Source organism: Pelobates fuscus, chromosome 2, assembly GCF_036172605.1.
Source record: "Pelobates fuscus isolate aPelFus1 chromosome 2, aPelFus1.pri, whole genome shotgun sequence".
Classification (NCBI taxonomy): Eukaryota; Metazoa; Chordata; class Amphibia; order Anura; family Pelobatidae; genus Pelobates; species Pelobates fuscus.
The window spans coordinates 123,286,984-123,313,660 of NC_086318.1; the positions used below are offsets into that span (position 1 = coordinate 123,286,984).

A 26,677-nucleotide genomic window follows, 5' to 3' on the forward strand; every position below is an offset into this window, starting at 1 on the left:
CGGGCGGGGCTACTTACTTCACAGTCTTAGATCTCAAAGATGCCTTCTTTTGCCTCCGAATTGCCGCAGAAAGCCAATGTATTTTCGCTTTCCAATGGGAGAACGCTGTAACGGGCTCAAAACGCCAAATGACTTGGACAAGACTTCCCCAAGGGTTTAAAAATTCACCTACCCTATTTGGTTCAGCTCTAAGTCAAGATCTACTGGATTTCGAGTCTATCCCAGGAGAATGTGTATTGTTACAATATGTAGATGACTTGTTGATAGCAGCAGTTACAAAAGAAAAATGTCAGCAAGCAACGCACGATCTACTACATATTCTCTGGAAGGCAGGATACAAGGTGTCCAGGAAGAAGGCTCAGTTGTGTTTGCCAACTGTCAAGTATCTGGGATTCCATATCTCTGAAGGTCAAAGGATTATGGGGCCAGAGAGAAAAGAAGCTGTCTGCCAAATACCAATACCCAAGAATAGAAGACAAGTGCGAGAATTCTTGGGGGCAGCAGGCTTCTGTAGGATATGGATTCCCAGCTATGCGATACTGGCAAAACCTCTGTACGCAGCCATCAAAGGTACAGAGCACGACCCCTTCTTATGGACCCAAGAACAGCAAACGGCATTTGAAGATGTGAAGAAGGCTTTGATGAGTGCCCCAGCATTAGGTCTACCTGATCACACACGACCATTCTACTTATATGTACACGAGCAAAGAAGAATGGCTGTGGGAGTATTGACACAGTACTTGGGATCATGGCAAAGACCTGTTGCCTACATGTCTAAGCAACTGGATGCAGTGGCCAGCGGACTTCCACCTTGTCTAAGAGCCGTAGCTGCAGCCGCCCTGCTAGTAGCTGAAGCCGATAAACTCACTCTGGGTCAAGAACTTTATGTACGAGTCCCACATGCAGTACAGACGTTGTTGGATTACAAAGGAAATCATTGGTTTAGTAACAGCCGTATGACCAAGTATCAAGCAATGTTGTGTGAAAACCCAAGAGTGCATTTAGAGACTGTAAACACCTTAAATCCAGCTACCCTTTTGCCGCAACCTACTGAAAGTCAACATGATTGTTTGGAAGTAATGGATGAAGTATTTTCAAGTAGACCAGATCTTCGTGATTTTCCCATCCAGAACCCCGATGTTCAATATTACACCGACGGCAGTAGTTATGTGAAAGAAGGGATCCGCTATGCAGGATATGCAGTGACAACAATAGACAAGGTGATAGAAGCTCGGCCACTGGCGAAAGGAACATCAGCACAAAAGGCAGAATTAATAGCACTAACACGAGCGTTACAATTGGCTGAAGGTTTAAGAGTAAATATCTATACGGACTCTAAGTATGCGTTTTTAACCACTCATGCCCACGGAGCTTTGTATAAAGAAAGAGGACTACTGAATTCAGAAGGCAAAGAAATCAAGTACGCAGCTGAAATCCTACAACTATTGGAAGCAGTGTGGGAGCCGAAAGAAGTCGGTATCATACATTGTCGAGCGCATCTGAGAGGAGATGGTGATGTAACCAAGGGAAATCGGATGGCAGATAGTGCAGCTAAGCGTGCTGCTGAATCAGGAAGACAGGAGTATGTGGGGCATATAGCTGCTCTTATACCAACTCCACTGTCCCAATGGACTCCAGTTTATACAGCTCAAGAAGAGGAGTGGTTAAAGACTGAACCGGGAAAGTATTTGGAGAACAAGTGGTATCAGCTAGAAGATGGAAGAATAGTCATACCAGCATCACTAGCGGTAGAAATTGTCCAAAATTATCACAACGGGACACATTCTGGGAGAGACAGTACTGAAGAATCTCTCAGGAAACATTTCTACATACCAAGATTGTCCAACTTGACTCAGGCCATTGTACGCAGATGTGTAACGTGTGCTAAGAATAATGCAAGACAAGGACCAGTAAAGCCACCAGGAGTCCAGTTTATGGGGGGACTCCCCATGTCCGATCTACAAATAGACTTTACAGTAATGCCTAAATCGGGTGGACATCGTTACCTGTTGGTAATTGTGTGCACCTATTCAGGCTGGGTAGAAGCATGTCCTACTCGTACAGAGAAAGCAGGAGAAGTTGTAAGATTCCTGCTACGAGAAATAATACCCCGATATGGACTACCCTGTTCTATAGGATCGGACAATGGTCCAGCTTTTGTTCATCAGTGCCTACAACAACTGACTCATATGCTTGGTATAAAGTGGAGGCTTCATACTGCATATAGACCCCAGAGTTCTGGTAAGGTAGAGAGAATGAATAGAACTATAAAGAACCAGTTGGCTAAAATGTGTCAGGAAACCCAACTTAAGTGGAACGTTCTCTTACCCATAGCTTTATTGCGAATCCGCAGTACCCCTACCAGAAGGATGGGCCTCTCTCCTTTTGAAATCATGTATGGGCGACCACCTCCCGTACTTGGTAACTTAAGGGGGGACTTGAGTCAGTTGGGAGAAGGAATTACCCGGCAGCAGGTTGTAGAGTTGGGTAAGACTATGGAGGAGGTACAGAAATGGGTACAAGATAGATTACCTGTGAATATTTATCCCCCTGTTCATAGTTATCATCCAGGAGACCAAGTGTGGATTAAAGAGTGGAATAATGTACCGTTAGGGCCCAAGTGGAGAGGTCCTTATGTTGTTCTTTTGTCTACCCCTACAGCGATAAAAGTAGCCGAAGTAACTCCGTGGATACATCACTCCAGGGTTAAACCAGCAGCAGTCGATTCTTGGCAAATTACAGCAGATCCAGAGAATCCCTGCAAGATCCGGTTGAAACGCACTACTCAGTCGGAGTAACGAGGAATTATTGTGGATTACAAATTTTATTGTTACAGGTGTGAGTGAGAAGGCCATAATAAAGCCTGTCCGCTTACCAACACATAGTGTATAAGCCAGGAAAGTCTCGAAGGGACACCTGTGAAGACGAGCAGAACTCCATTCCCTGCAGCCCTCACATCCTGGAAGCTGAGGTTCCATCGCACGGACGAAGACTGAGGATGACGGCGAAAGATGTGCTTTTGATTGTGTTTATTTATATGTGTTTTTATATTCAGGAAGGTAGAGGTACCGACACTCCTAGCTGTGAGGTATGCATTAAGACTACGAGAACAGGTAACCATATTTCCCAAACCCTAATTTGGCATTCACAATACGAATGTAAAGGAGAGGTATCAAGATGTAGATACCTAAATATAGACTATAGTGTGTGCCATTTAGGAGTAGGAGAACCTAAGTGCTTCAGTCCAGAGTATCAACCTCGTACAATTTGGTTGACTCTCAGGAATGGAGATCCTCAGGGGACCCTAATTAATAAGACGGTGTTAGAATCCGTACATTCTTCGGGTGTTCTGCTATTTGATGCATGTAAGGCGATATCAAGTGGTAGAAAACCGTGGAATGTATGTGGGGATCTTAGATGGGAGAGGACGTATGGGTCTAATGATAAATATATTTGTCCCAGTAGTAAAAATAAATATGTGAGTCCTAGATGCCCAAATAAAGACTATAACTTTTGTCCATATTGGTCTTGTGTGGGGTGGGCGACTTGGGGACAGACAGTAGATAAAGACATGATAGTGACTAAGTTGCCGACTAGCCCTTATTGTAAGTCTATGGAATGCAACCCAGTCCATATACTTATTAATAACCCCGACAAGTTCCTAGATAAGTATGGAAATTTATTTGGGTTTCAGATATACGGGACGGGTTTAGATCCTGGGACATTATTGTTTATAGGAATAGAGACTGATACGGTATCCTCCCAGACTCATCAAGTATACCATTCCTTTTATGAAGAGATGAGTATAGATAATAAGATCCCCCATAACGCTAAAAACCTGTTCATTGACCTAGCTGAAAGTATTGCCGGTAGTCTTAATGTTACCAACTGCTATGTGTGTGGAGGTACTAACATGGGAGACCAATGGCCTTGGGAAGCAAAGGAGGTAATGTCCGGTTCTGAGGCAGTTGACCAACTAATATCTACACAAGCCGATTATCATTTGAGTGTTAGAGGTAAATCTGAGTGGAGATTAAAGACCTCCATCATAGGTTATGTTTGCATAGCAAGGAAAGGAATAATGTATAATACTTCTGTAGGAGAATTAACTTGTCTAGGGCAAAAAGCTTATGATGATGATACTAAAAATACAACTTGGTGGTCGGCTTCAAATGTCTCAGAACCATCTAACCCGTTTGCTAGATATGCCAGTTTAAAGGATGTGTGGTTTGATTTATCCATCACATCTACCTGGAGAGCCCCAGCAAATTTGTACTGGATCTGTGGTAAGAAAGCCTATTCGGAGTTGCCACAGGACTGGGAAGGGGCATGTGTGTTGGGTATGCTCAAACCATCCTTCTTCTTGTTACCGATTGAAACAGGTGAGACTTTAGGTGTTAAAGTGTATGATGTGAATCATAGGAAGAAAAGGGGACCCTTAGAGATAGGCACCTGGGAAGATAATGAATGGCCTCCCCAGCGTATCATAGATTATTATGGGCCAGCCACGTGGGCAGAAGATGGTACCTTTGGTTATAGAACCCCAATTTATATGCTCAACCGTATTATAAGATTACAGGCGGTGGTTGAGATTATTACTAATGAGACCTCACAAGCACTCAATCTTCTAGCGAAGCATAATACCAGGATGAGGACAGCAGTGTACCAAAATAGATTAGCCTTGGATTACCTTTTGGCAGTAGAGGGAGGTGTATGTGGGAAGTTTAACCTGAGCAATTGCTGTCTTCAAATAGATGACGAAGGGCAAGCAATAGCTGAGCTTACTAGCCATATGGTTAAACTAGTGCATGTGCCTACTCAGGTATGGAAAGGGTACAATCCAAGTAGTTGGTTTGGTAGCTGGTATGAGTGGTTTGGAGGGCTTAAGGCAGTGGTAGGTGGAGTCCTACTGATTTTACTGTTGTGTCTACTCCTACCGTGTCTTATACCCTTAGTAGTTAGGTCTGTGCAAAGCCTGATAGGAAGTATAGCAGAGAGGAAGTCTGCTGCACAGATAATGGCGATATATAAGTATAAGGCTCTAGATCAAGGAGAACCAATGCAGGAAGATGAGTGTTAAAAGATTCACATCATAAGATAAGTCTGGTCTGGTTCATGGTAACCTGAGGTATATGCAAACCAAGGTTAAGTGATGCCTCAAGTAATTGTGAAATATCAGAGGCATCAAAGGGGGGAATGTGATGTAATTCCAGTAAAATACAAGTTTAGCAGGCTAAGATTGCCACAAGGCATATGTATGTATATGTGTTTGTAGTATCAGTTAGTTAATTACACGTAGCTAAGATACTGTTATCACTGTACTGACCAGGTGCAGGAATGTAAGAACTGGAATTACGCGTCCCTCTCCTTTGTATCAGATGAGCCACGTGGTTAGACCGGATGGATGAGTTTAGACTCTATTTATTAAATAGGTTAAGGGTATGTGTGGGTGTAGTTAATTGTGGGAGGAGCTACAGTGCTATATAAGGAATGTACTCTATGTATTCAGTACTCAGACTTTGCTGTATTTTGGTGACGCTAGTCCCTCTGAGTCCCGATCGGTGATCCAATAAAGAATCTCTTCCTTCCTGAAGAAACCTGTGTCCATCTCTCTGTGCTTGGCTTCCGTCAGTTTCTCCGGTATCACTACCTGTAAAAGAGGTGGTTTGTTACATATGGTGGAGAATGCGGGCATAACCACGTAAGCCTGAGGGTAGGAGTCAGTTAAAGCTCAACATGGAGGATGTTATCAAGGCGCTGATCCAGTCCACCTCTGTGCAACAGGAGACTAACAGGAGAGCTGCAGAAAACAGTGCAGCCCTGCAGCAACTGGTGCTGGCCCAGGCAGATGGTGCTAAAGTCCTGGCCAAAACACAAATGGAGTGCACTGAGTCCTTGGTGAAACAGCTTGTTGTGACACAAGCGGAGATGTTTAAAGTAGCCCGTGAGGAGCAGCAAAAAGTCACCCAGGGGCTACAACAGGAAATCCAAGCTATCTTTGGAAAATTGAATGGAGACCCTGATGGAGGATACCAGGGTCAGCCAAAGGCGATTCGGGCGAGCCACTATCTTCAGAAAATGACCACATCCGATGATGTAGAGGCGTACCTTCTGGCATTTGAGCGCACTGCTGAGAGAGAGGGATGGCCGGCTGGTGAGTGGGCAAGCATATTGGCACTGTTCCTAAGTGGAGAGCCACAGAAAGCATATTATGACCTAGAACCAGCCGAGGCAAGTAACTACAGCAAATTGAAAGCTGAAATCTTGGCACGACTGGGTGTAACCTCTACAGTACGTGCCCAAAGGTTCCACTCATGGTCATATTCTTCAGACAAAGCCGCACGCTCCCAAATGTTTGACCTCATACGCCTTGCACGGAAATGGCTACAACCTGAAATCCATTCAGCTAGCCACATTGTGGAAACCCTAGTTATGGACCGGTTTTTGCGTGGTTTACCAGCTGCCCTACGTCGCTGAGTCAGCCAAAGTGACCCCCATACTGCTGACCAACTGATTGCCTTGGTAGAAAGATATGTGGCTGCAGGAGAACTGCTATCTCCTACTTCAAAGGAAAACCCGCGCAATCCTAAGCCCCATGATTCGGCAAGACCTGGTAAGACTGTTCAAGGTTTAAGGGGAGCTGAAGAGCGGCAGCTCTATACACAAAACACCAGGGGGGCATCCAGGTCTAATAGGCCTGGGAGAGGAACTGATTGGTGGACAGATTTCACTGTCAAATGTTTCAGGTGCAAAGAGGCTGGTCATATGGCCAAAGACTGTCCATTGGGGGATGAACCTATGGAATGCAATATGGGCAAAGATGAGGGAGCCCGTTCATGTTTGTTTAACTGTTATGGTACTATTACCAATGATTATGATGATAACCCGCATAAATGCTGTGTAACTGTGAACGGAAAAATGTCTAAAGCATTACTTGATTCAGGCAGTATGGTAACGTTGGTAACAGAGTCTATAATACCTTGGGTAAGACCCGATCATGTACAGAAAATAGGCATTATCTGTGTTCATGGTGATAAAAAAGAATACCCCACTGCGGAAGTAAATATTGGAACCCAGTATGGGGATTTAAAGTACCGAGTGGGTGTTGTACCTAGATTAGCCCATGAGGTAGTGATCGGTAGAGACTTTCCTCATTTTCTAGAATTATGGGCAGCTGTACAAAAGAGGAAACAAAATTTATCAGAAATTAGTCAATCGGCCGAGGATAATGTGTTCCCTTTTTCCGATATTGACTTGGGTTTTGACCACTGTGACGGAAAAATGAGAAAAAGGAGAAAGTACTGCCCTAAACCAGTATTAATAGGAGATAACCCAGCTCAAACTAGTGAGGAGTCTACCAATACTACAGACAAGGATAAGGACCTAATTGATATTGGAATTAGTCCAGGTAATTTTAAAAGTGCTCAGTGGGAAGATCCCACTTTAGTGACAGCTAGAAATGATATTAAAGTTGTGAACGGGGTTGCTAATCAGCCAGGAGAAGCCCTACCGTTCCCCTATTTTGAAGTACAAAACGACCTAATGTACCGTGTAGAAAAAAGGGATTCAGACGTCATTAAGCAGCTGTTGGTTCCTCAGACTTACCAAAATATAGTACTAAAGTTGGCTCACAGCCACGTATTAGGGGGACATTTGGGAGTCGAAAAGACTAGAGAGAGAGTCCTTAGAAGGTTTTACTGGCCTGGAGTGTTTACTGCTATTACAAACTATTGCTCTTCGTGCCCCGAGTGCCAGTACAGGGCTCCTTTCAAGACTTTTCGTAGTCCACTTGTACCCTTACCCATAATTGATGTGCCTTTTGAAAGGATCGCTATGGACTTAGTGGGGCCACTGGTAAGGTCTGCTAGGGGACACCAATATATATTAGTCGTCTTGGACTATGCAACTCGCTACCCTGAGGCCATTCCCTTGCGTAATACCTCTTCAAAGGTAATAGCTAAGGAACTTATGTTGATGTTCAGTAGGGTGGGTATCCCTAAAGAAATCCTGACAGATCAGGGGACCCCGTTCATGTCCAGAGTCACAAAAGAGTTGTGCAGGCTCTTACAGGCAGAGGCGGCTCTCTAATTAGGCGGTTTAGGCGGCCGCCTAAGGCCTCGCGCTGGCGGGGGCCTCGCGGCCGCCTAAACCGCCTGTTGGCAGAGTGTGTCAGGTCCTCGGTCAGTGACCGAGGACCTGACACCAGGAGGGGGCCCGGCGGCTTGCCCGGTATGCCGCCGGGTGCGAGGCCCCTCCTGGCTGCCCGGCCAGCCACCGCAGACACTGGTCTGCAGCTCCGCAGTGTTCAGAGCTGCAGACCATGTGATTCGCGAGAATTGGCCAATCAGAGCGTTGCCGCGGGTTACCACGGCAACGCTCTGAAATCTCGCGAGATTACACAGTCTGCAGCTCTGAGGAGCTGCAGACCGTGAGCAGTGGCCACCGGACCACCAGGGAGCCCACTGGACCACCAGGGAAAGGTAGGCTCTCCCTCCCCATCACCCCCCACCCCCCTCAGGCTCACCCCCACCACCCTCAGCCTCACTACCACCATCACCCCCCACCACCATCACCCCCACCACCCTCAGCCTCACCCCCACCACCCCTCCCCACCCTCACCATCACCCCCACCACCCTCAGCCTCACCCACCACCACCACCATCACCCCCACCACCCTCAGCTTCACCCCCCACCACCATCACCCCACCACCCTCAGCCTCACCCCCCACCACCATCACCCCCACCACCCTCAGCTTCACCCCCCACCACCATCACCCCCACCACCCTCAGCCTCACCCCCACCACCCCTCACCACCACCCCCACCACCCTCAGCTTCACCCCCCACCACCATCACCCCACCACCCTCAGCCTCACCCCCCACCACCACCATCACCCCACCACCCTCAGCCTCACCCCCACCACCATCACCCCCAACCACCCTCAGCCTCACCACCCACCACCACCATCACCACCCTCAGCCTCACTCCCCACCACCATCACCCCCACCACCCTCAGCCTCACCCCCCACCACCCTCAGCCTCACCCCACCACCACCATCACCCCCCACCACCCTCAGCTTCACCCCCCACAACCATCACCCCCCACCATCCTCAGCCTCACCACCCACCACCACCATCACCCCCCACCACCCTCAGCCTTACTCCCCACCACCATCACCCTCAGATTCACCCCCCACCCCCATCACCCCCACCACCCTCAGCCTCACCCCCACCACCATCACCCCTCCTCAGCCTCACCCCCACCACCATCACCCCTCCCCACCCTCACCATCACCCCCACCACCCTCAGCTTCACCCCCCACCACCATCACCCCCACCACCCTCAGCCTCACCCCCACCACCCCTCCCCACCCTCACCATCACCCCCACCACCCTCAGCCTCACCCACCCCCACCACCATCACCCCCACCACCCTCAGCTTCACCCCCCACCACCATCACCCCACCACCCTCAGCCTCACCCCCCACCACCACCATCACCCCACCACCCTCAGCCTCACCCCCACCACCATCACCCCCAACCACCCTCAGCCTCACCACCCACCACCACCATCACCCCCACCACCCTCAGCCTCACCCCCCACCACCATCACCCCCACCACCCTCAGCCTCACCCCACCACCACCATCACCCCCCACCACCCTCAGCTTCACCCCCCACAACCATCACCCCCCACCATCCTCAGCCTCACCACCCACCACCACCATCACCCCCCACCACCCTCAGCCTTACTCCCCACCACCATCACCCTCAGATTCACCCCCCACCCCCATCACCCCCACCACCCTCAGCCTCACCCCCACCACCATCACCCCTCCTCAGCCTCACCCCCACCACCATCACCCCTCCCCACCCTCACCATCACCCCCCACCACCCTCACCATCACCCCCCACCACCCTCAGCCTCACCCCCCACCACCATCACCCACCATCACCACCCTCAGCCTCACCACCATCACCCCCCACCACCCTCAGCTACACCCCCACCACCATCACCCCTCCCCACCCTCAGCCTCACCCCCACCACCCTCACCATTACCCCTTCACCCTCACCCCCGCCACCCTCAGCCTCACCTCCCACCACCCTCAGCATCACCCCTCACCACCCTCAGCTTCACCAACCACCACCACCCTCAACATCACCCCCCTCACCCCCCTCAGCCTCACCCCCCACCACCCTCAGCATCACCACCCTCAGCATCGCCCCTCACCACCCTCAGCATTACCCCCCACCACCCTCATCATCACCACCCTCAGCATAACCCTCCGTCACCACCCTCAGTCTCCCCCACTCACATTACCCCCCACTCTCACATTACCCCCCCACTCTCACATTACCCCCCCACTCTCACATTACCCCCCACTCTCACATTACCCCCCACTCTCACATTACCCCCCCCACTCTCACATTAGCCCCCCACTCTCACATTAGCCCCCCCACTCTCACATTAGCCCCCCCACTCTCACATTAGCCCCCCCACTCTCACATTAGCCCCCCCACTCTCACATTAGCCCCCCCACTCTCGCATTAGCCCCCCACTCTCGCATTACCCCCTCTCACTCTCGCATTACCCCCTCTCACTCTCGCATTACCCCCTCTCACTCTCGCATTACCCCCTCTCACTCTCGCATTACCCCCTCTCACTCTTACATTACTCCCTCTCACATTACCATCACCCCCCGCTCCCTCTCACATTACCATCACCCCCCTGCTCCCTTTCACCATCACCCCCGCTCCCTCTCACCATCACACCCCCCGCTCCCTCTCACCATCACACCCCCCGCTCCCTCTCACCATCACACCCCCCGCTCCCTCTCACCATCAGCTACCCCATACACATAGGGTCTCAGACAAAAACGCAAACATGCTCACAGAGACATACATTCGCACACACAAGGATACTCTCTGTCAGACACACTCTCAGGCACATACACAGGTAGACAGTGCATCAATGTGTATATGTGACACTTTTTTGTTAGTGGGGCCTCATGTTTGTGTTTCGCCTAAGGCCTCATAAAGTCTAGAGCCGCCTCTGCTTACAGGTTAAACATCTTAAGACCTCAGTATATCACCCACAGACTGATGGTTTAGTAGAGAGGTTCAACAAAACCCTTAAGAGTATGCTACGCAAGGTAATTGATGCAGATGGAAGGAACTGGGATTTTTTATTGCCATATATACTCTTTTCCATTAGGGAAGTTCCACAGGCCTCCACGGGCTTCTCTCCTTTTGAATTGTTATATGGAAGACATCCCAGGGGAATATTAGATATTGCTAAGGAGACCTGGGAACAGGAGACTACTCCCCACAGGAGTGTAATTGAGCATATAGCTCAAATGCAGGATAGAATGGCCACCATCATGCCTATTGTCAGGGAACACATGCTAGAAGCCCAGCAGGCTCAGAAAAGCAGCTATAACCGAAATGCTAGAGTCAGTGTTCCAACCTGGAGACAGGGTATTGGTTCTGGTCCCTACTGTGGAGAATAAGTTCCTTGCGACTTGGCATGAACCCTATGAAATAATAGAAAAAGTGAGTGATGTCAATTATAAAGTCAGACAACCAGGGAGAAGAAAGCCTGAACAGTTGTATCATATAAATCTGTTAAAGCCATGGAAGGACAGGGAGATCCTGATTGCTTTAAAACCTACAGACCCCCCTATAGCAGAGCCAGAGGTGAACGTATCTGAGACTCTGTCTGTGCATCAAAAGCAAGAGGTCAGAGATTTCATCAGAAGAAATAGGGATGTTTTCTCGGTAGTTCCAGGAAAGACTAAAGTGATCAAACATGATATAATAACCGAACCGGGGAAAAGAGTTAATCTCAAGCCCTATAGAATTCCTGAGGCCCGGAGGGAGGTTATAAACTTAGAAGTTGAGAGCATGTTAAAACTTGGAGTCATTGAAGAATCCCAGAGTAACTGGAGTAGCCCTATTGTATTGGTGCCAAAACCTGATGGCACATGGAGGTTCTGTAATGACTACCGCAAGTTAAATGCCATCTCAAAATTTGATGCCTACCCAATGCCCAGAGTTGATGAGTTAATAGAAAGACTGGGTAAAGCTCGTTATCTAACAACCTTGGACTTAACCAAGGGTTACTGGCAGGTCCCTCTCACCGAAAGAGCCAAAGAAAAGACAGCCTTTTCAACACCCAGTGGCCTATTTCAGTACACTGTATTGCCATTTGGGTTACATGGGGCACCTGCCACATTCCAACGAATGATGGACAGAATTCTTAGACCTCATGTTCGTTATGCTGCAGCATATTTGGACGATGTCGTCATCCACAGTACAGACTGGGAATCCCACCTTCCCAAAGTTCAAGCGGTGCTTGATGCTGTCCGCTCAGCGGGCTTAACTGCCAACCCTTCCAAGTGTACAATTGGTTTAGAGAAAGCAAAGTACTTAGGTTATTCTATTGGGAGGGGTTTGGTTAAACCACAGGAAGCCAAAGTAGAAGCCATACAAAAATGGCCACAGCCCCTTACAAAGAAACAAGTAAAGGCATTTCTGGGTTTGATTGGATATTATAGGCGGTTCATCCCAGATTTTGCTACCATGGCTGCACCTCTAACAGACCTTATTAAAGCCAAATCCCCGGTCATAGTTAAGTGGTGCCCTGAGGCGGAAGAGTCTTTTAAGAGTTTGAAGGAAGCTATCTGTAGCCACCCTGTCTTGGTGACCCCAGATTTTTCCAGGGACTTTATAGTTCAGACAGATGCTTCTGATATTGGCTTGGGGGCTGTTCTTTCACAGGAATACCAGGGTGAAGAACACCCTATATTTTATTTGAGCAGGAAGTTAAACCCGCACGAGAAGAACTACTCTATTGTTGAGAAAGAGTGTCTTGCTATTAAGTGGGCATTAGACTCTCTAAAATACTACCTGCTGGGCAGAAAGTTCCGCTTGATAACGGACCATGCACCTCTGACATGGATGTATCAGAACAAAGAAAATAACTCCAGAGTAACCAGGTGGTTTTTGAGTTTACAATCTTTTAATTTCACTGTGGAACACAGGGCTGGTCTGCGACAGGGTAATGCTGATGGGCTGTCGAGGGTACACTCTCTGATTTCCATGGTCGCTCAAACCAATAGGTATGAGCTGGGGGGGAGGATATGTGAGCGTAAAAGTGGCATTGTGGTTGATGGAAGATACATCAGGCCTGATTTGCTAAACTGCGACCTGAGAATTTTCAGTTAAATGCCCCAGGAAAGATGTTAGCGTTTGCAATCTACATTGCTGAGGTTCTGCAAAACATGGTATGGATCCCTGGGGCAGAGTATTTGGAGAGTAGGATGGGCCAATGCTCCAACAGGACTAGTTGCTGTGTAACAAACCACAATTTAGATTTGACTTAAGAGTTAACTAATTGACACTCACCTGTAGCTAGTCAATTAGTAGACAGGCCTTTAAAATGAAGAGGGCAGCCTGCTGCAGGGGAGGGAGAAAAAGACAGCTAGGAGAGTGAATGACAACTGTGTTCATTGCAAAGACATTTCTTTTGTTTGGAAATTGGTAAGTGGGAAAGCCACCAAATTGCAGATAGCAATTTCCTGTCTAGTAAGAGCTCAAGTAAGAGCAAGGGATTTTGTTTGTTTTTATTTAAAGCACCTGTTTTCTTACTGAATAAAGAAAAAGGAAAATCGAGCTGACTGTGTCCTGGACTTTATATACCCTAGAAGGCGGTGGTTACTGCAAGATCTGTGACAGCCCTACCTGTAAAAGAGGTGGTTTGTTACAGTATCCAGACACCAAGGATTCATTAATTAGAGTTGTGATGGGTTTAGCAATTGCCGGCGCACTGAGCTTCAACAGCATTGCTGGGATTTGGTCAGGTCCGGACTGGTTTTTCATTTTTAGATTATTAAGATGTTTTTCAATGACACTAACAGGTACAGGTCTAAAAATGAACTTGTCTATATTGGGCGTTTTCAAATTTAGTGAGACCTGATCCACATTTGTAGTTTCAGGATGTGTGCCATTTATTAGCTTGGTAATCAGGGCAGTAGAGCATCCGACAAAATAATTGTTAAAGGCATTTGCTACATCTAACGGAAGTTGCAGGGTTTGGTTATCCACTTTGACAGTGGAGGGTTGGGAGTGGATTGGGGGAGTTTGTAGTTTATTTATGACTTTCCAAAGGTTTCTAGGGTTTGAGATGTTATTGTTCAGATTGTCATAGAAATATTGGGCCTTGGCCAATTTTGTTTGTTTTGTGCATATATTTCGCCATTGTCTATACGCACAGTGATCATTCATAGAGCCAGTACGCTTAAACTTTGACCACAAAGAATCCCGAAACTGGTACATTTGGATGAGGTCAGCAGTGATCCAGTTCATATGTGCTCCTTTTACCCTCAACTTACGCAGCGGGGCATGCAGATTCCAAATTTGTAGGAGTTCAGACTGAAAGAATTCAACAGCACAGTCTAGATCTGGGATAATGTTTAATCTGTGCCATGGGAGGTTCTTGATGTCCTTTAGAAAGGATTCAAGATTAAATTTTTTGAAGGACCTAGTTATTTTAACCTTGGGAGAGGGTTTAATAGCCTTTATTTTGCGCACACAGTACACTAAACAGTGATCACTGAAAGTGTTTGGGAGAACACCGGCCTCCTGGATTCTATCAGGAGAAGTGGAGAGAATCCAATCTAGCAGGGTATGGTTAAGGCTTTTAATTTTTATGCGAGTTGGGGAGGAGATTAATTGCGTTAGCTGCAAAGTCTTAAAAAGCGTGCAAGAATTATTATTTTTAGGATTCAGCCAATCAATATTAAAATCTCCAAACACCAACAGTCAGTGGCGGCTCTAGACTTGGCGAGGCCTTAGGCGAAACTCATACATGAGGCCCCCACTAACACCATTATTGGAAAAAAATTGCAGTTGACTTGTGTGTGTATAAGAAGCTGTAGAGATATTGAAGAGGAAGCTTGCAGTACTGGATATAGAGAACTAGTCTTTGTATACATTGTTGCATTGTCTACCTGTGTGTGTCTGGCAGTGAGTATCTTTGTATATGCATGTATGTTTCTCTGAGCATGTGTATGTTTGTCTACTGCCTGTGGCCTTTGGCATTAAGTTCATGGCGACGCTATGTTTTATGACAGTGTGTAGAATGATTGCCTTTAGGGGGGGACAGGGTGAGTAAAGGAGTAACTGTGGCAGGGTGAGTGTAAAAGAGCAGGAGGGTGCCAGAGTGCGGAGAGTGGTGCTTGTTTGTTTAGAGGGAGAGATAGTGTGTGTGTGTGCGGAGAGAGGTGACAGAGTGTGTGGGGAAAATGACATAGTGTGAGGGGGTGGCATAGTGTGAGGGGGTGGCATAGTGTGAGGGGGTGGCATAGTGTGAGGGGGTGGCAGAGTAAGAAGGGGGTGACATTAGTGTGAGAGGGTTACATTAGTGCAAGGGGTGTGACATTAGTGTAAGGGGGTGACATTAGTTTGAGAGGGTTACATTCGTGTAAGGGGTGTGACAGAGTAAGAGGGGGTGACATTAGTGTAAGGGGGTGACATTAGTGTGAGAGGGTTACATTTGTGTAAGGGGTGTGACAGAGTAAGAGGGAAGAGACAGATGGGGGTGACAGAGTGAGAGGGGGTGACAGCGTGAGAGGGGGATGACCGCGTGAGAGGGGGCGACAGAGTAAGAGGGGGCGACAGAGTAAGAGGGGGAGACCTAATGTGTGAGGGGGGAGACCTAATGTGTGAGGGGGGAGACCTAATGTGTGAGGGGGGAGACCTAATGTGTGAGGGGGGAGACCTAATGTGTGAGGGGGGAGACCTAGTGTGAGGGGTGGAGACCTAGTGTGAAGGGGGGAGGAGGGGGAGAGACCTAGTGTGAGGGCGGGGGAGACCAAGTGTGAGAGGGGGGGAGACCAAGTGTGAGAGGGGGGGAGACCAAGTGTGAGAGGGAGGGTGACAGTGTGAGAGGGAGGGTGACATGGTGTTAGGGGGGTGACAGAGTGAGAGAGGGTGACAGAGTGAGAGAGGGTGACAGAGTGAGAGAGGGTGACAGAGTGAGAGAGGGTGACAGAGTGAGGTGGGGTGACAGAGTGAGGTGGGGTGACGGTGTGTGGGGAGTGACAGGGGAAGGTGACAGAGTAAAAGGGGTGACATAGTGTGGGGGGTCACAGGGTGGGTGACAGAGTAAGAGGTGGGGTGACAGGGTGAGGGGGTGACAGGTGAGGTGGCAGGGTGAGAGGGGGTGACAGGTGAGGTGGCAGGGTGAGAGGGGGTGACAGGTGGGGTAGCAGGGTGAGTGACAGGGTCAGATGTGGTGTGAGAGGGGAGGGAGGGGGAGGGGGGTGACAGGTGGGGTGGCAGGGTGACAGGTGGGGTGGCAGGGTGACAGGTGGGGTGGCAAGGTGACAGGGTGAGAGGGGGGTGACAGGTGGGGTGGCAGGGTGAGATGGGGTGACAGGTGGGGTGGCAGTGTGAGAGAGGGGTGACAGGGTGAGGGGGTAACAGGGTGAGGGGGTGACAGGTGGGGTGGCAGGGTGAGGGGGTGACAGGTGGGGTGGCAGGGTGAGGGGGTGGTGACAAGTGGGGTGGCAGGGTGAGATGGTGGTGACAAGTGGGGTGGCAGGGTGACAGGGGGTGACAGGTGGGGTGGCAGCTGGGGGGGTGACAGGTGGGGTGGCAGGGTGAGGGGGGTTGACAGGGTGAAATAGGATGAGGAGGGGGTGACAGGGTGAAGTGGCAGAGAGTGACAGGGTGAAGGGGGGTGACAGGGTGAGATGGGGGTGACAGGGTGAGATAGGGTGAGGAGGGGGTTACAGGGTGAGATAGGGTGAGGAGGGGGTTACAGGGTGAAGTGGCATGGTGAGGGGGGGTGACACGGTGAAGTGGCAGTGTGAGGGGGGTGACAGGGTGAAGGGGGTGACAGGGTGAGGTAGGGTGAGGAGGGGGTGACAGGGTGAGATGGGGTGACAGGGTGAGATGGGGTGACAGGGTGAAGGGGGTGACAGGGTGAAGGGGGTGACAGGGTGAGATATGGTGAGGGGGGGTTACAGGGTGAAGTGGCATGGTGAGGGGGGGTGACAGGGTGAAGTGGCAGAGAGAGTGACAGGGTGAAGGGGGGTGACAGGGTGAAGGGGGGTGACAGGGTGAGATGGGGGTGACAGGGTGAGATAGGGTGAGGAGGGGGTTACAGGGTGAAGTGGCATGGTGAGGGGGGGGTGACACGGTGAAGTGGCAGTGTGAGGGGGGTGACAGGGTGAAGGGGGTGACAGGGTGAGGTAGGGTGAGGAGGGGGTGACAGGGTGAGATGGGGTGACAGGGTGAGATGGGGTGACAGGGTGAAGGGGGTGACAGGGTGAGATGGGGTGACAGGGTGAAGTGGCATGGTGAGGGGGTGACCGTGTGAAGTGGCAGTGTGATGGGGTGACAGGGTGAAGGCGGTGACAGGGTGAGGTAGGGTGAGGAGGGGGTGACAGGGTGAAGGGGCTGACAGAGTGAAGGGGCTGACAGGGTGAGATAGGGTGAGGAGGTGACAGGGTGAGATAGGGGGTGACAGGGTGAAGGGGGTGAAAGGGTGAGATAGGGTGAGGAGGGGTTGACAGTGTGAAGTGGCATGGTGAGGGGGGGTGACAGTGTGAAGTGGCAGTGTGATGGGGGTGACAGGGTGAAGTGGCAGGGTGAGGGGGGGTGACAGGGTGAGGAGGGGGTGACAGGGTGAGGTAGGGTGAGGAGGGGGTGACAGGGTGAGGTAGGGTGAGGAGGGGGTGACAGGGTGACAGGGTGAGGTAGGGTGAGGAGGGGGTGACAGGGTGAGGGGGTGACAGGGTGAAGTGGCAGAGAGAGGAGGGGGTGACAGGGTGAAGTGGCAGGGGGTGACAGGTGGGGTTGCAGAGTGATGGGGGTCAAAATTTACCTTTTTCCCTGGTGGTCCAGTGGGGTCAATCTGTCCCTGGTGGTCCAGTGTCCTGGATGGCTCCCTGGTGGTGCAGTGGGCTTTCCGGTCTGCAGCTCCGCCGGATGCAGAGCTGCAGACCACATGGGGAATGTCTTGCGATCTCCATTCAGAGCGTTGCCGTGGTAACCCGCGGCAACGCTCTGATTGGCTGGAGATCGCGAGACCTCAGTCTGCAGCTCACACCCGGCGGAGCTGCAGACTGAGGCTGGCTCTCTACCCGGGCGGACTGAAAGGAGGGGCCTCGCACCCGGCGGCACAAAGGGCAAGCCGCCGGGTCCCCTCCTGTGTCGGGTCCTCGGTCATAGACCGAGAACCCGACATGTCAGTCTGCCCTCAGGCGATTTAGGCGGCCGCGAGGCCCCTGACTGCGCGAGGCCTTAGGCGGTCGCCTAAATCGCCTAATTAGAGAGCCGCCTCTGCCAACAGTTCACTTTTAGGGTTTTGAGCAATGGTTTCACTAAGGAGATGGGCTATGTCAGAAAGGGAATGCACAGGGGAGCTAGGTGGGCGGTAGATTCCTGCAACAATGATTGATTTACTGCACGGGATCTCAATTGTGCCAGAAAGGAAATCAAAGGTGGCAGGAGGACTAAGGTTTTGTAAACGGGTATACTTTATGGAATTGTCAACATAAATAACAATGCCTCCTCCTCTCTTTGCTCTGTCATTTCTAATACATGAATACCCCTTTATTGCAATGGCAGTGTCTGGTATTTTAGTCGTTAACCAAGATTCTGAGGGCACAATGATTTTTGGTTTGTAATGGGAACACCAGGCTTGCAGTGCATCCAGTTTAGGGAGTAAACTACGGATGTTACAGTGCACAAAAGAGAGGCCTTTTTTAGTGGGGAGATTAGGATTAGAATTAGCTGAGGGACCAGGGTTAGACTCCACATCATTTGCAAGGGCAAGTAACATAAGGAATAGGAATTTGGACATCATTTTTGTTTGGGCATATAGTGAATGGGATACTTTATAATTTTGTGAGGTGGGGGTAGGAGGGCTATTTTTTAGAACTCTCCACCAGCACTCAGCAGATAAGTTACAGGAACAAAGCATGCCATGGTGTATGATAATTTGTTTTCCAGTTTGAGGTGTGTGCTTATGCTGGTAGTGGTGTGAACAGAATTGAATAGAAAAAAGGATTATTAAGAACAGCAGTATGGTTATATTTGGATTCATGTTAAATGGTATGAGGTGTGTAGTTGAAAGTGAAACTGAAACAGAAATTGTGAAAACAAAAAGAATATAGTATTGGTGTGTGAGATATCTATTTGTAGGGAGAGAGGGTATGTGTTCTATAGAGTTAAGAGATTGGAAGGGTGTGATGATCAGTGTTTGCACCGTCAATTTCAAGAGATTGAAAGTTGTGTGGGAGATTATCTATAAATGTAGAATTAAGCATGGGGTGGGTGGGTGGGAGGGAGCTGAGTCTTCCAGAAGGCTACCTGTTTCAAATGGCCATGGAACAGCTGATGGAGCTCTGAGTTCTATGCTGGGCTGGGTATGTTTAAAAATCAGACTGTGGGAGAGATGTATATTAGGGTCAGATGGGCTAAGAGATTGGGGGGGGGGGGGTACATAGATGGACATTTGATTTAAGGTCATTTAAGGAAAAACAAAAGCTAAGATTGAGAATTACAGAGATAAGACAGAGGTATTTAAGTAGGGAAATAAAACCATTAAACAAGGAACAAGAAAGATATATGGGCCTGAGCTGGTTAAACTAACTTTTAACATGACGGACAAAGACAAAGGTGATAAAATACTTTGCATGATTAGCACAGGCTATAGTTACAAAGACATGAAAATGTATACATTGAAAATAATAAAACTAAATAATAGTCACTAAATATAAAAACATTACACATACAACAAAATTAACAGGTTATGTAGAAATAGAATGAAATGTGAGTCTTCCAGAAGGCTACCTGTTTCAAATGGCCATGGAACAGCTGATGGAGCTCTGAGTTCTATGCTGGGCTGGGTATGTTTAAAAATCAGACTGTTTCAAATGGCCATGGAACAGCTGATGGAGCTCTGAGTTCTATGCTGGGCTGGGTATGAAATCATGCTGGGCTGGGTATGAAATCATTCTTAATAGGACAGTATAGGCACCCAGATCACTTCAGGTCATCGAAGTGGTATGGGTACACCCTGCTTGAGGATTTGAGGTCAGTGAAACCTCATAGGAAAGCATTGACTCAATGCTCTCCTACGGGGAGGGCCTAATATGCATTAGCCCCCGGTCGGCTGACGTCGGAGGAGGTGGAGCACCGATTTCAGCACTGAGGGAGATGGTTGCTGGAATCAGGTAAGTGGAAAAAAGTTTTTTAACTATTAATTGGCGGGGGAGGACAGGGGAGGGGCAGAGGGCTGCAAGGGAGGGGCAGAGGGCTGCAATGGAGGGGTAGGAAGAGGAACTATAGTGTTAGGAGTACAGATTTGTATTCCTAACAGTAGAGTATCCCTTTAACACTCTGCATTACAGAGGAATATATGAGTGGTAATGTAAACATATTGTGTTAATAGATAATTTGGGGACTTGTACATATATTATAAATCTTGTGATTCAAAAAGAGAGTCAAAAGTATTTTTGAGGATTTCAAATTTGAAAACATAAATGATACTATTGCAACAAGCATGCTTTAAACCGATGACTAACAAAAGTAAAATAAATAAATGCTATTCATTTATTTAGAAAGTAAGAAGAAGAATGTAACATACACTATTATTATTTATAAAGCACTGCTAAATTCCACAGTACAGTGAGTAGATTTAATGAGAATCCTACCATATGCAGTGTTGGTTCTTGAATATTGTATTTTGCAAACTGTAGAATTTCAGATTACCAACTATTCGGTAAGACGTCAGCAATATCATCAGCAATGTTTAATGTTTCTTTTATTGCACATATATATTTATGCATCATTCATATTTGGAACGTGTTGGGTTTTCCAGATTCCATCAGAAGTGAAGTTGCTTACCAAACTTAATTTCCTGGGACTAAGTGGAAACAGGTTTATTGCTTTTCCGGAGCAAATATGTGGGATTGAATCCTTGGAAAAATTATATTTAGGACAAGATCGGGGGATCAAACTTTCCAAATTACCAGAAAGTGTATCTCTCCTAAAGGTAAGATTAGAAATGCTGTACATAACTGTGAGAGTTGTAACTTGGTCCAGGCACTCATTTTTTTTAACATGATTTAAAAAAGAAAAAAAACTTATATGCAGTGGTTTTACACCATACCTGACAGACTGTTAATTCACACAAAAGCGTGGATGGGCTGAGATCAAAATTAGATCCTTGAAGTGGGCATGGTGCCTGGAGTCTGTATTCGCAGTGTTTTGCTATGAAATGCTGCACATGCAGAGTTTAACCCCTCTGCTGCTGGGGGTGTAATGCCGACTCCTGCAGCATCATTATGGTGCCATTATCCAGCCTGGAACAAAAGTATTAATTTTGTGTATTTCAAATGCCTATATTCAGTATACACACAGCATGCTGGCGACAAGTCCCTCTGTGCCGCCACTGTCCTCCCTTCAGCCGTGCCGTGCCCTCCCTGTCATCCATCCCTCTCCAGCGAGGGGGAATGATGTCAACAGAGGAGGATCTAACCTGACCTCGACTCTGAAAAAGAAGGTTGTTTATTAGCGATTTATTTGTTGGTTGTTTTTTTGGACATTAGGTCCCCCCCCCCCTTATTAGTATTTGGGGCCCCCACCCACTGCTCAGGGGTGAGGGCCAGGGGGGAGGACATTAGGTCCCTCCCCCTTATTTTACTGTAGGGCCCCCACCCACCGCTCAGGGGTGGGGGCCAGGGGGGAGGACATTAGGTCCCCCCCCTTATTATAATTTAGGGTCCCCACCCACCGCTCAGGGGTGGGGGCCAGGGGGGAGGACATTAGGTCCCCCCCTTATTATAATTTAAGGCCCCTACCCGCCGCTCAGGGGTGGAGGCGCGGGGGGCAATTGGTCACCCCTTTGTTTAGAAGCGCAGGTGGGGGCTCGGGAAGGGGGACCTTTTTATTTTTTTTTAACAGTGAGCAGCCACAGGCTGCTCACTGTTTAATAGACATGCCTCTACTCGCGGTATAGCGAGTAGGGGCATAATTTACTAATACTAAGTAATCTTTACTTAGTATTAGTAAATTTGGCTGAAAGACCAATTTAGGTCTTTCAGCCTTTTAGTAGATAACTCCCTAATTCCCACGGTATTAGGGAGCTATCTACTTATTCATTCCTGCCATTACATTGACTGGCTAAGTAACTTACATTTTATATGAATGTATGTTACTTGACTGTTGTAAGTGTTGCAAATGCTTACAGGTGAATCCTGGCTTTGTTTGTATACTTTTTATTTAAAATTGTATACAATGTAACATTCTTCTTCTTCTTTCACTGGGTAGGTATCTCAGTACTTAGGCAATACTGTACTTCGGCACTTTGACACTTCGGAACTTCGGCAACTTTGGCACTTCGACACTTCGGAAATTCAGTAATTTCGGAACTTCGGGACCTCGGCAATTCGGAACTTCGGCAATCCGGACATTCGGAAGTACCCGAATGTCCGAATTTCCCGAAATTCGTCCGAATACATATTCGGACCGAAACAAATTGCACATGTCTAATCTATATATTGAGTGGACTCAAGCAAGGAGTGACTCTCTAATTGGAGTACTGCTAACACATGTATAGCCATTATGAAGGCAGAGTAAGTGTTTATTCTAGAATTGCCTGATGGTCTGTGGGCCCTAGACATTAATCCAGAATAGGGAAACTTTGTGTACACATATTGTCTTGAATTCTGGTGAAGAATGCAAAATGGTGCATAATTAGACCTCCTAAACAAAACCAGAGGTAAAAAGAATCACCAATGTAATACTGTGTTAATATGGATAGCTTAAGTAAGCAATTAAAAAATTTCTCTTATTATTCCATTAGAATTTGAAAGAATTGTACATTGAAAACAATAATCTGCAATTTCTGCCATCAACCTTAAACCAAATGCAACATTTACATGTTCTGGATTGTCATAATAACCTTCTCAAACAACTACCAGAGACAATCTGCCAATTACAAGGTACAGAAAACTGTTTATTTTGTAAAGCTTTTTGAAAAGGTAACCCTGGAGAAAGACAGTAGACCCTTCCTCTTCACCCTTTTCTATCACTTATTCTATTCTTTACCTCTCTGTCTTGTCCATCTCTCTCCTCCCAAGTAGTATTCCCCATTCACCTCTTTGGCCAAGGATTCCCTACTCCAGTTCTTTGTTCAATGGTTTACATCTCGCCAACACTATTTTATGTAAATTTTGCATACGGTATAGACAGATTTTAACAGATCATTGGCAACTCCCATATTTGTAATTGATAACCCCCAGATTTGTCATCTCTTATTGGGATCTATTGTCCCTGATGATCAAATGGTATACACCTCTGCAGTCACTTACCACCTATACAAGCATTGTGGGTAACTATGCCAGCACTGTTTGCTTGTGCATTATATTAATATATTTTTTTTACACAAACTAATATCACATTTCATATTATTTTTTGTGCCAAAATTGTAAAATGCAACAAATAATGTAAAAACAAAAAAAAGAAGAAAATATGATAAGTGAAGCTATCCCAGAAAAAACAGTTAGTAGAATAGGATATGTGGGTTAATTATTTAGTTGGCTGATTTAGTAATATTCTGTGTTGCTAGATTATATTGTCATTTTGTTCAAAGGTTTGCAGAAGCTGCTTCTTCATAACAATCAACTGTCTGGGGTACCATGCAACCTGGACATGTTGCAGACGCTCGAGGTGTTGCTTTTAGAAGAAAATCCCTTGACTGATCCACCCATTGAATTGTGCAGCCTCGGAAAATCTGCTGTTTGGGAATATCTGAAGCAAAAGAGACGTAAAAATGTGTTGGCCACAAAGGTATTAGAATTAATTGGTGTCATGACAAAGTGACCTCAACACGCAGAATGTAACCCAAAAATGAGAAAACGTATTACCAGACCTTAGAATGGCCGGGTATGACGTGGATAGCGAGAGAATAGTCAAGGAATAACCAAAGTCAGGAAAACAAGAGATCAGGATAACGATGAGGAATAGCCGAGTCAGGGAACCAGAAATCAGGATAAACGAGAAAAGCGAGCCGAGTCAGGATACCAGAAAACAGAACAGTCAATATATTATACAAGCCAAGTCAAATACCAAATATCACAGTGTAAGAAGTCTTACCTGATAGGGAGTCCAGCTCGCAGAGTTATACGCTCACCCTTGCAAACTAGACACAGACCAGGGTGACCAGGTAAGACGCCACCTGGCCTGTGAGTCTGTGCACGGGGGCTTTCCTGGAAAAGTGCTCCAAGACGCTGTACAGTAGGGATTAGCAGAAGCGTAGTCAAGGGAAGCCAAAATCAGGGAAGCCAGAGATCAGAGTAGTCCAGGAGGAAAGCCAAGGTCAAAAGCCAGAATTAGACAGGAATCACTGGAACGCAGGTACCGAGTAACAGGAACCAAACAAGGGAACCAGAGTCAATGAACTGACACCCCTCCCAGGGTGAGGCAGGCTTTCTTTTTTTTTTTTTAATTCTTTCTTTTTCTTGTGCATGTTTATACAGTTAACATTTGCCTTGCGATGCCACGATCGCATTAGCAGGCCACTTAGGTACAATGAAGTTGACATGGCATACGATTTGACAGCACATTTTTTATATTAATATCAGAGTTGTAACAGTTACGTCAAAATAAGAGATGAGATTTTAAACTAAAGAGTAAGAAATTCAAGCTTGGTCTCGCGTTAGATTAATTATTACTGGTGATACAGACTGCTTAGAGATAATAGACACATTTTATATTATATTAACAAGCTTAGACCATAATTTTTGTTACTAGATGGCATGACGTTTAAACATAACAATTGGAATTTAAGTATCATCTGTTTCTAGCTTAGCTGAGTAGGTTTTCGCTGTAAACCTTTAAACACAGGCTAAACAATCTGAAAGGGATTACCGAACATGCTCGCTATTAACATGGAGCTAGAAATTAGTATGGTCTAAGTATGTTGGAGTATAGGCTATGCAAGATAACATCAGTTACAGCTTTCTATATACTGATTAGATTTAACCACCAGGGGACAGTGGAGAGCCGGGCTTGTCAAGTTAGGTACATCTGTAAGCTTAATCATGTTAAGTGCTTTCTATGGGGGGCTGCATAGGTAAAATCCACTGTAGTAAATTCAATTTGGTATTAAGAATGGTGCGCTAAAATAAAGATTACACAGTGATCTGTTGTAACTTTAGGTGTATGGGGTTGGCAGTCGCTTGGTCATTCCTGCAGCTGTGCTTGGTCGGCTGGCTTCCTGGTTGTGATCAAGTTCCTTGTGTTTCATGCTGTGAAATGCTTGGGTACCTGCCGGCCAGGAGTGTGTTCGCTGGTACCAGCCTTGGGTTGGGATTAGCGCTTGTGCCCCGTGTCCATAGCTCCGCTATGTTGCGGCAGGGTCAGATTCCGATTATAGTCCCCACAGACCCGCCGGTGACAGTGGGAGGTGTTGTTTTGGATGCTGTGATTCTGCTCTTGGAAAGCCAGCGTGGTGAGTATGTACCTTTTAAGGTTATCCGATGGTCTCTGTTGCCAGCGGGCCACTTTCAGTACGCTGTGTATTTATCAGCGTCAGTTTCCAGACGGCGCCCAGCCGTTGCTCCGATGTTGTGGCTTGTAGTAGGCGCGGCGGCCATCTTGGTTGCTGTCATGCGGTCTCAGGTTAGACTTTTCCCCCTGTTCAGTTGTCATGGGTGATCTCTACTTCCTCGGTGGGGTCCAGGATAACCCCCCCGGGCCACAGGGGGGGAGAACGGGGCCCTCTGCAGGCAAGCGAGAGGTCCCGCCGGACCAAGTGCAGGGGATCGGCCGCTTCCCCCGCCAGGGCCTCACGGCAGGCCGCAATCCCGCCCGCCTCTCAGTCGGCGTCGCCGCAGGATGAAAGCCACTGGCCGCCCTGAGGGTTATTGCTCAGGTCCCCTTGCCTTCTTAGTAGTGCTGAAGGTTTTTCAGGCGAGATGGGGTTGTTTTGGGCTGATTTTCAGGGATTCCTCGGGGAGCCGAGGTGCCCCGCGTCCATCCGGCTCGGCGGTCAGGCCCCGCCCCCCGAGGCAGGCTTTTATATCTTGTTAATTAGGTATCAGATTCAGCTGGAGAGTTACTGACAGATCTGAGCCTTTGGTGAAGTCCAGCCCCCTAGTGCTGCAGGCAATACAAGAATAAACAGGAGTTATCCAAAGTCCTGAAATGGCTCAGAGGAAAAATAGCAGGATACGGTCCAGAAGAACCACAGTTCAAATCCCCTATCGGGCACTTCTGGAGTGACCACGACTGGATGTCACGGTGAGAACCGTGACACACAGTAAGGAAGCCATATAGAACTAGAGGGAACAACCAGTGAACTACAAAAGGGCACTGAATTAAAGCAAAAGGCACTCTTTTATAGGGCAGCATCTTTTGCTTTAATTCAACTCCCCCAAAACGTCAGGGAGCGTGGCATACTTTGAAGTTGCACAGCATAGCCGCTATGACGTCGGCACGCATGCACCGCGTCATAAGAGGGGGCTTGTATGGAGCAACCGTCGTCCAAAATGCTGTGTCAAGGCTGTGAGGAGTCAGCAGCCGGAGCACCACCGTGTGGGACCAAGGTAAGGTATCGTGGCACCATGGTGCTATTTATTTTTCATTTGAAAATATA

General features: G+C 47.8%; 2 protein-coding genes across 2 annotated transcripts in view; one reads left to right on the forward strand and one right to left on the reverse strand.

Annotated features, from left to right (window-relative positions):
* The window catches only part of LRRC34 (leucine rich repeat containing 34), a 67,275-nt gene extending 46,027 nt beyond the window's left edge, over nt 1-21,248 (reverse strand). The window contains exon 1 of the mRNA XM_063442647.1: nt 21,188-21,248. The gene's annotated coding sequence lies outside the window, so the exon portion shown is untranslated. The remainder of the gene's footprint in view (nt 1-21,187) is intronic.
* Nucleotides 1-26,677, forward strand: part of LRRIQ4 (leucine rich repeats and IQ motif containing 4) — a 40,495-nt gene that overhangs the window by 11,103 nt on the left and 2,715 nt on the right. The window contains exons 3-5 of the mRNA XM_063442645.1: nt 20,897-21,070; nt 22,883-23,021; nt 23,672-23,868. Of these exons, the coding sequence (XP_063298715.1) occupies nt 20,897-21,070; nt 22,883-23,021; nt 23,672-23,868 (510 nt within the window). The remainder of the gene's footprint in view (nt 1-20,896; nt 21,071-22,882; nt 23,022-23,671; nt 23,869-26,677) is intronic.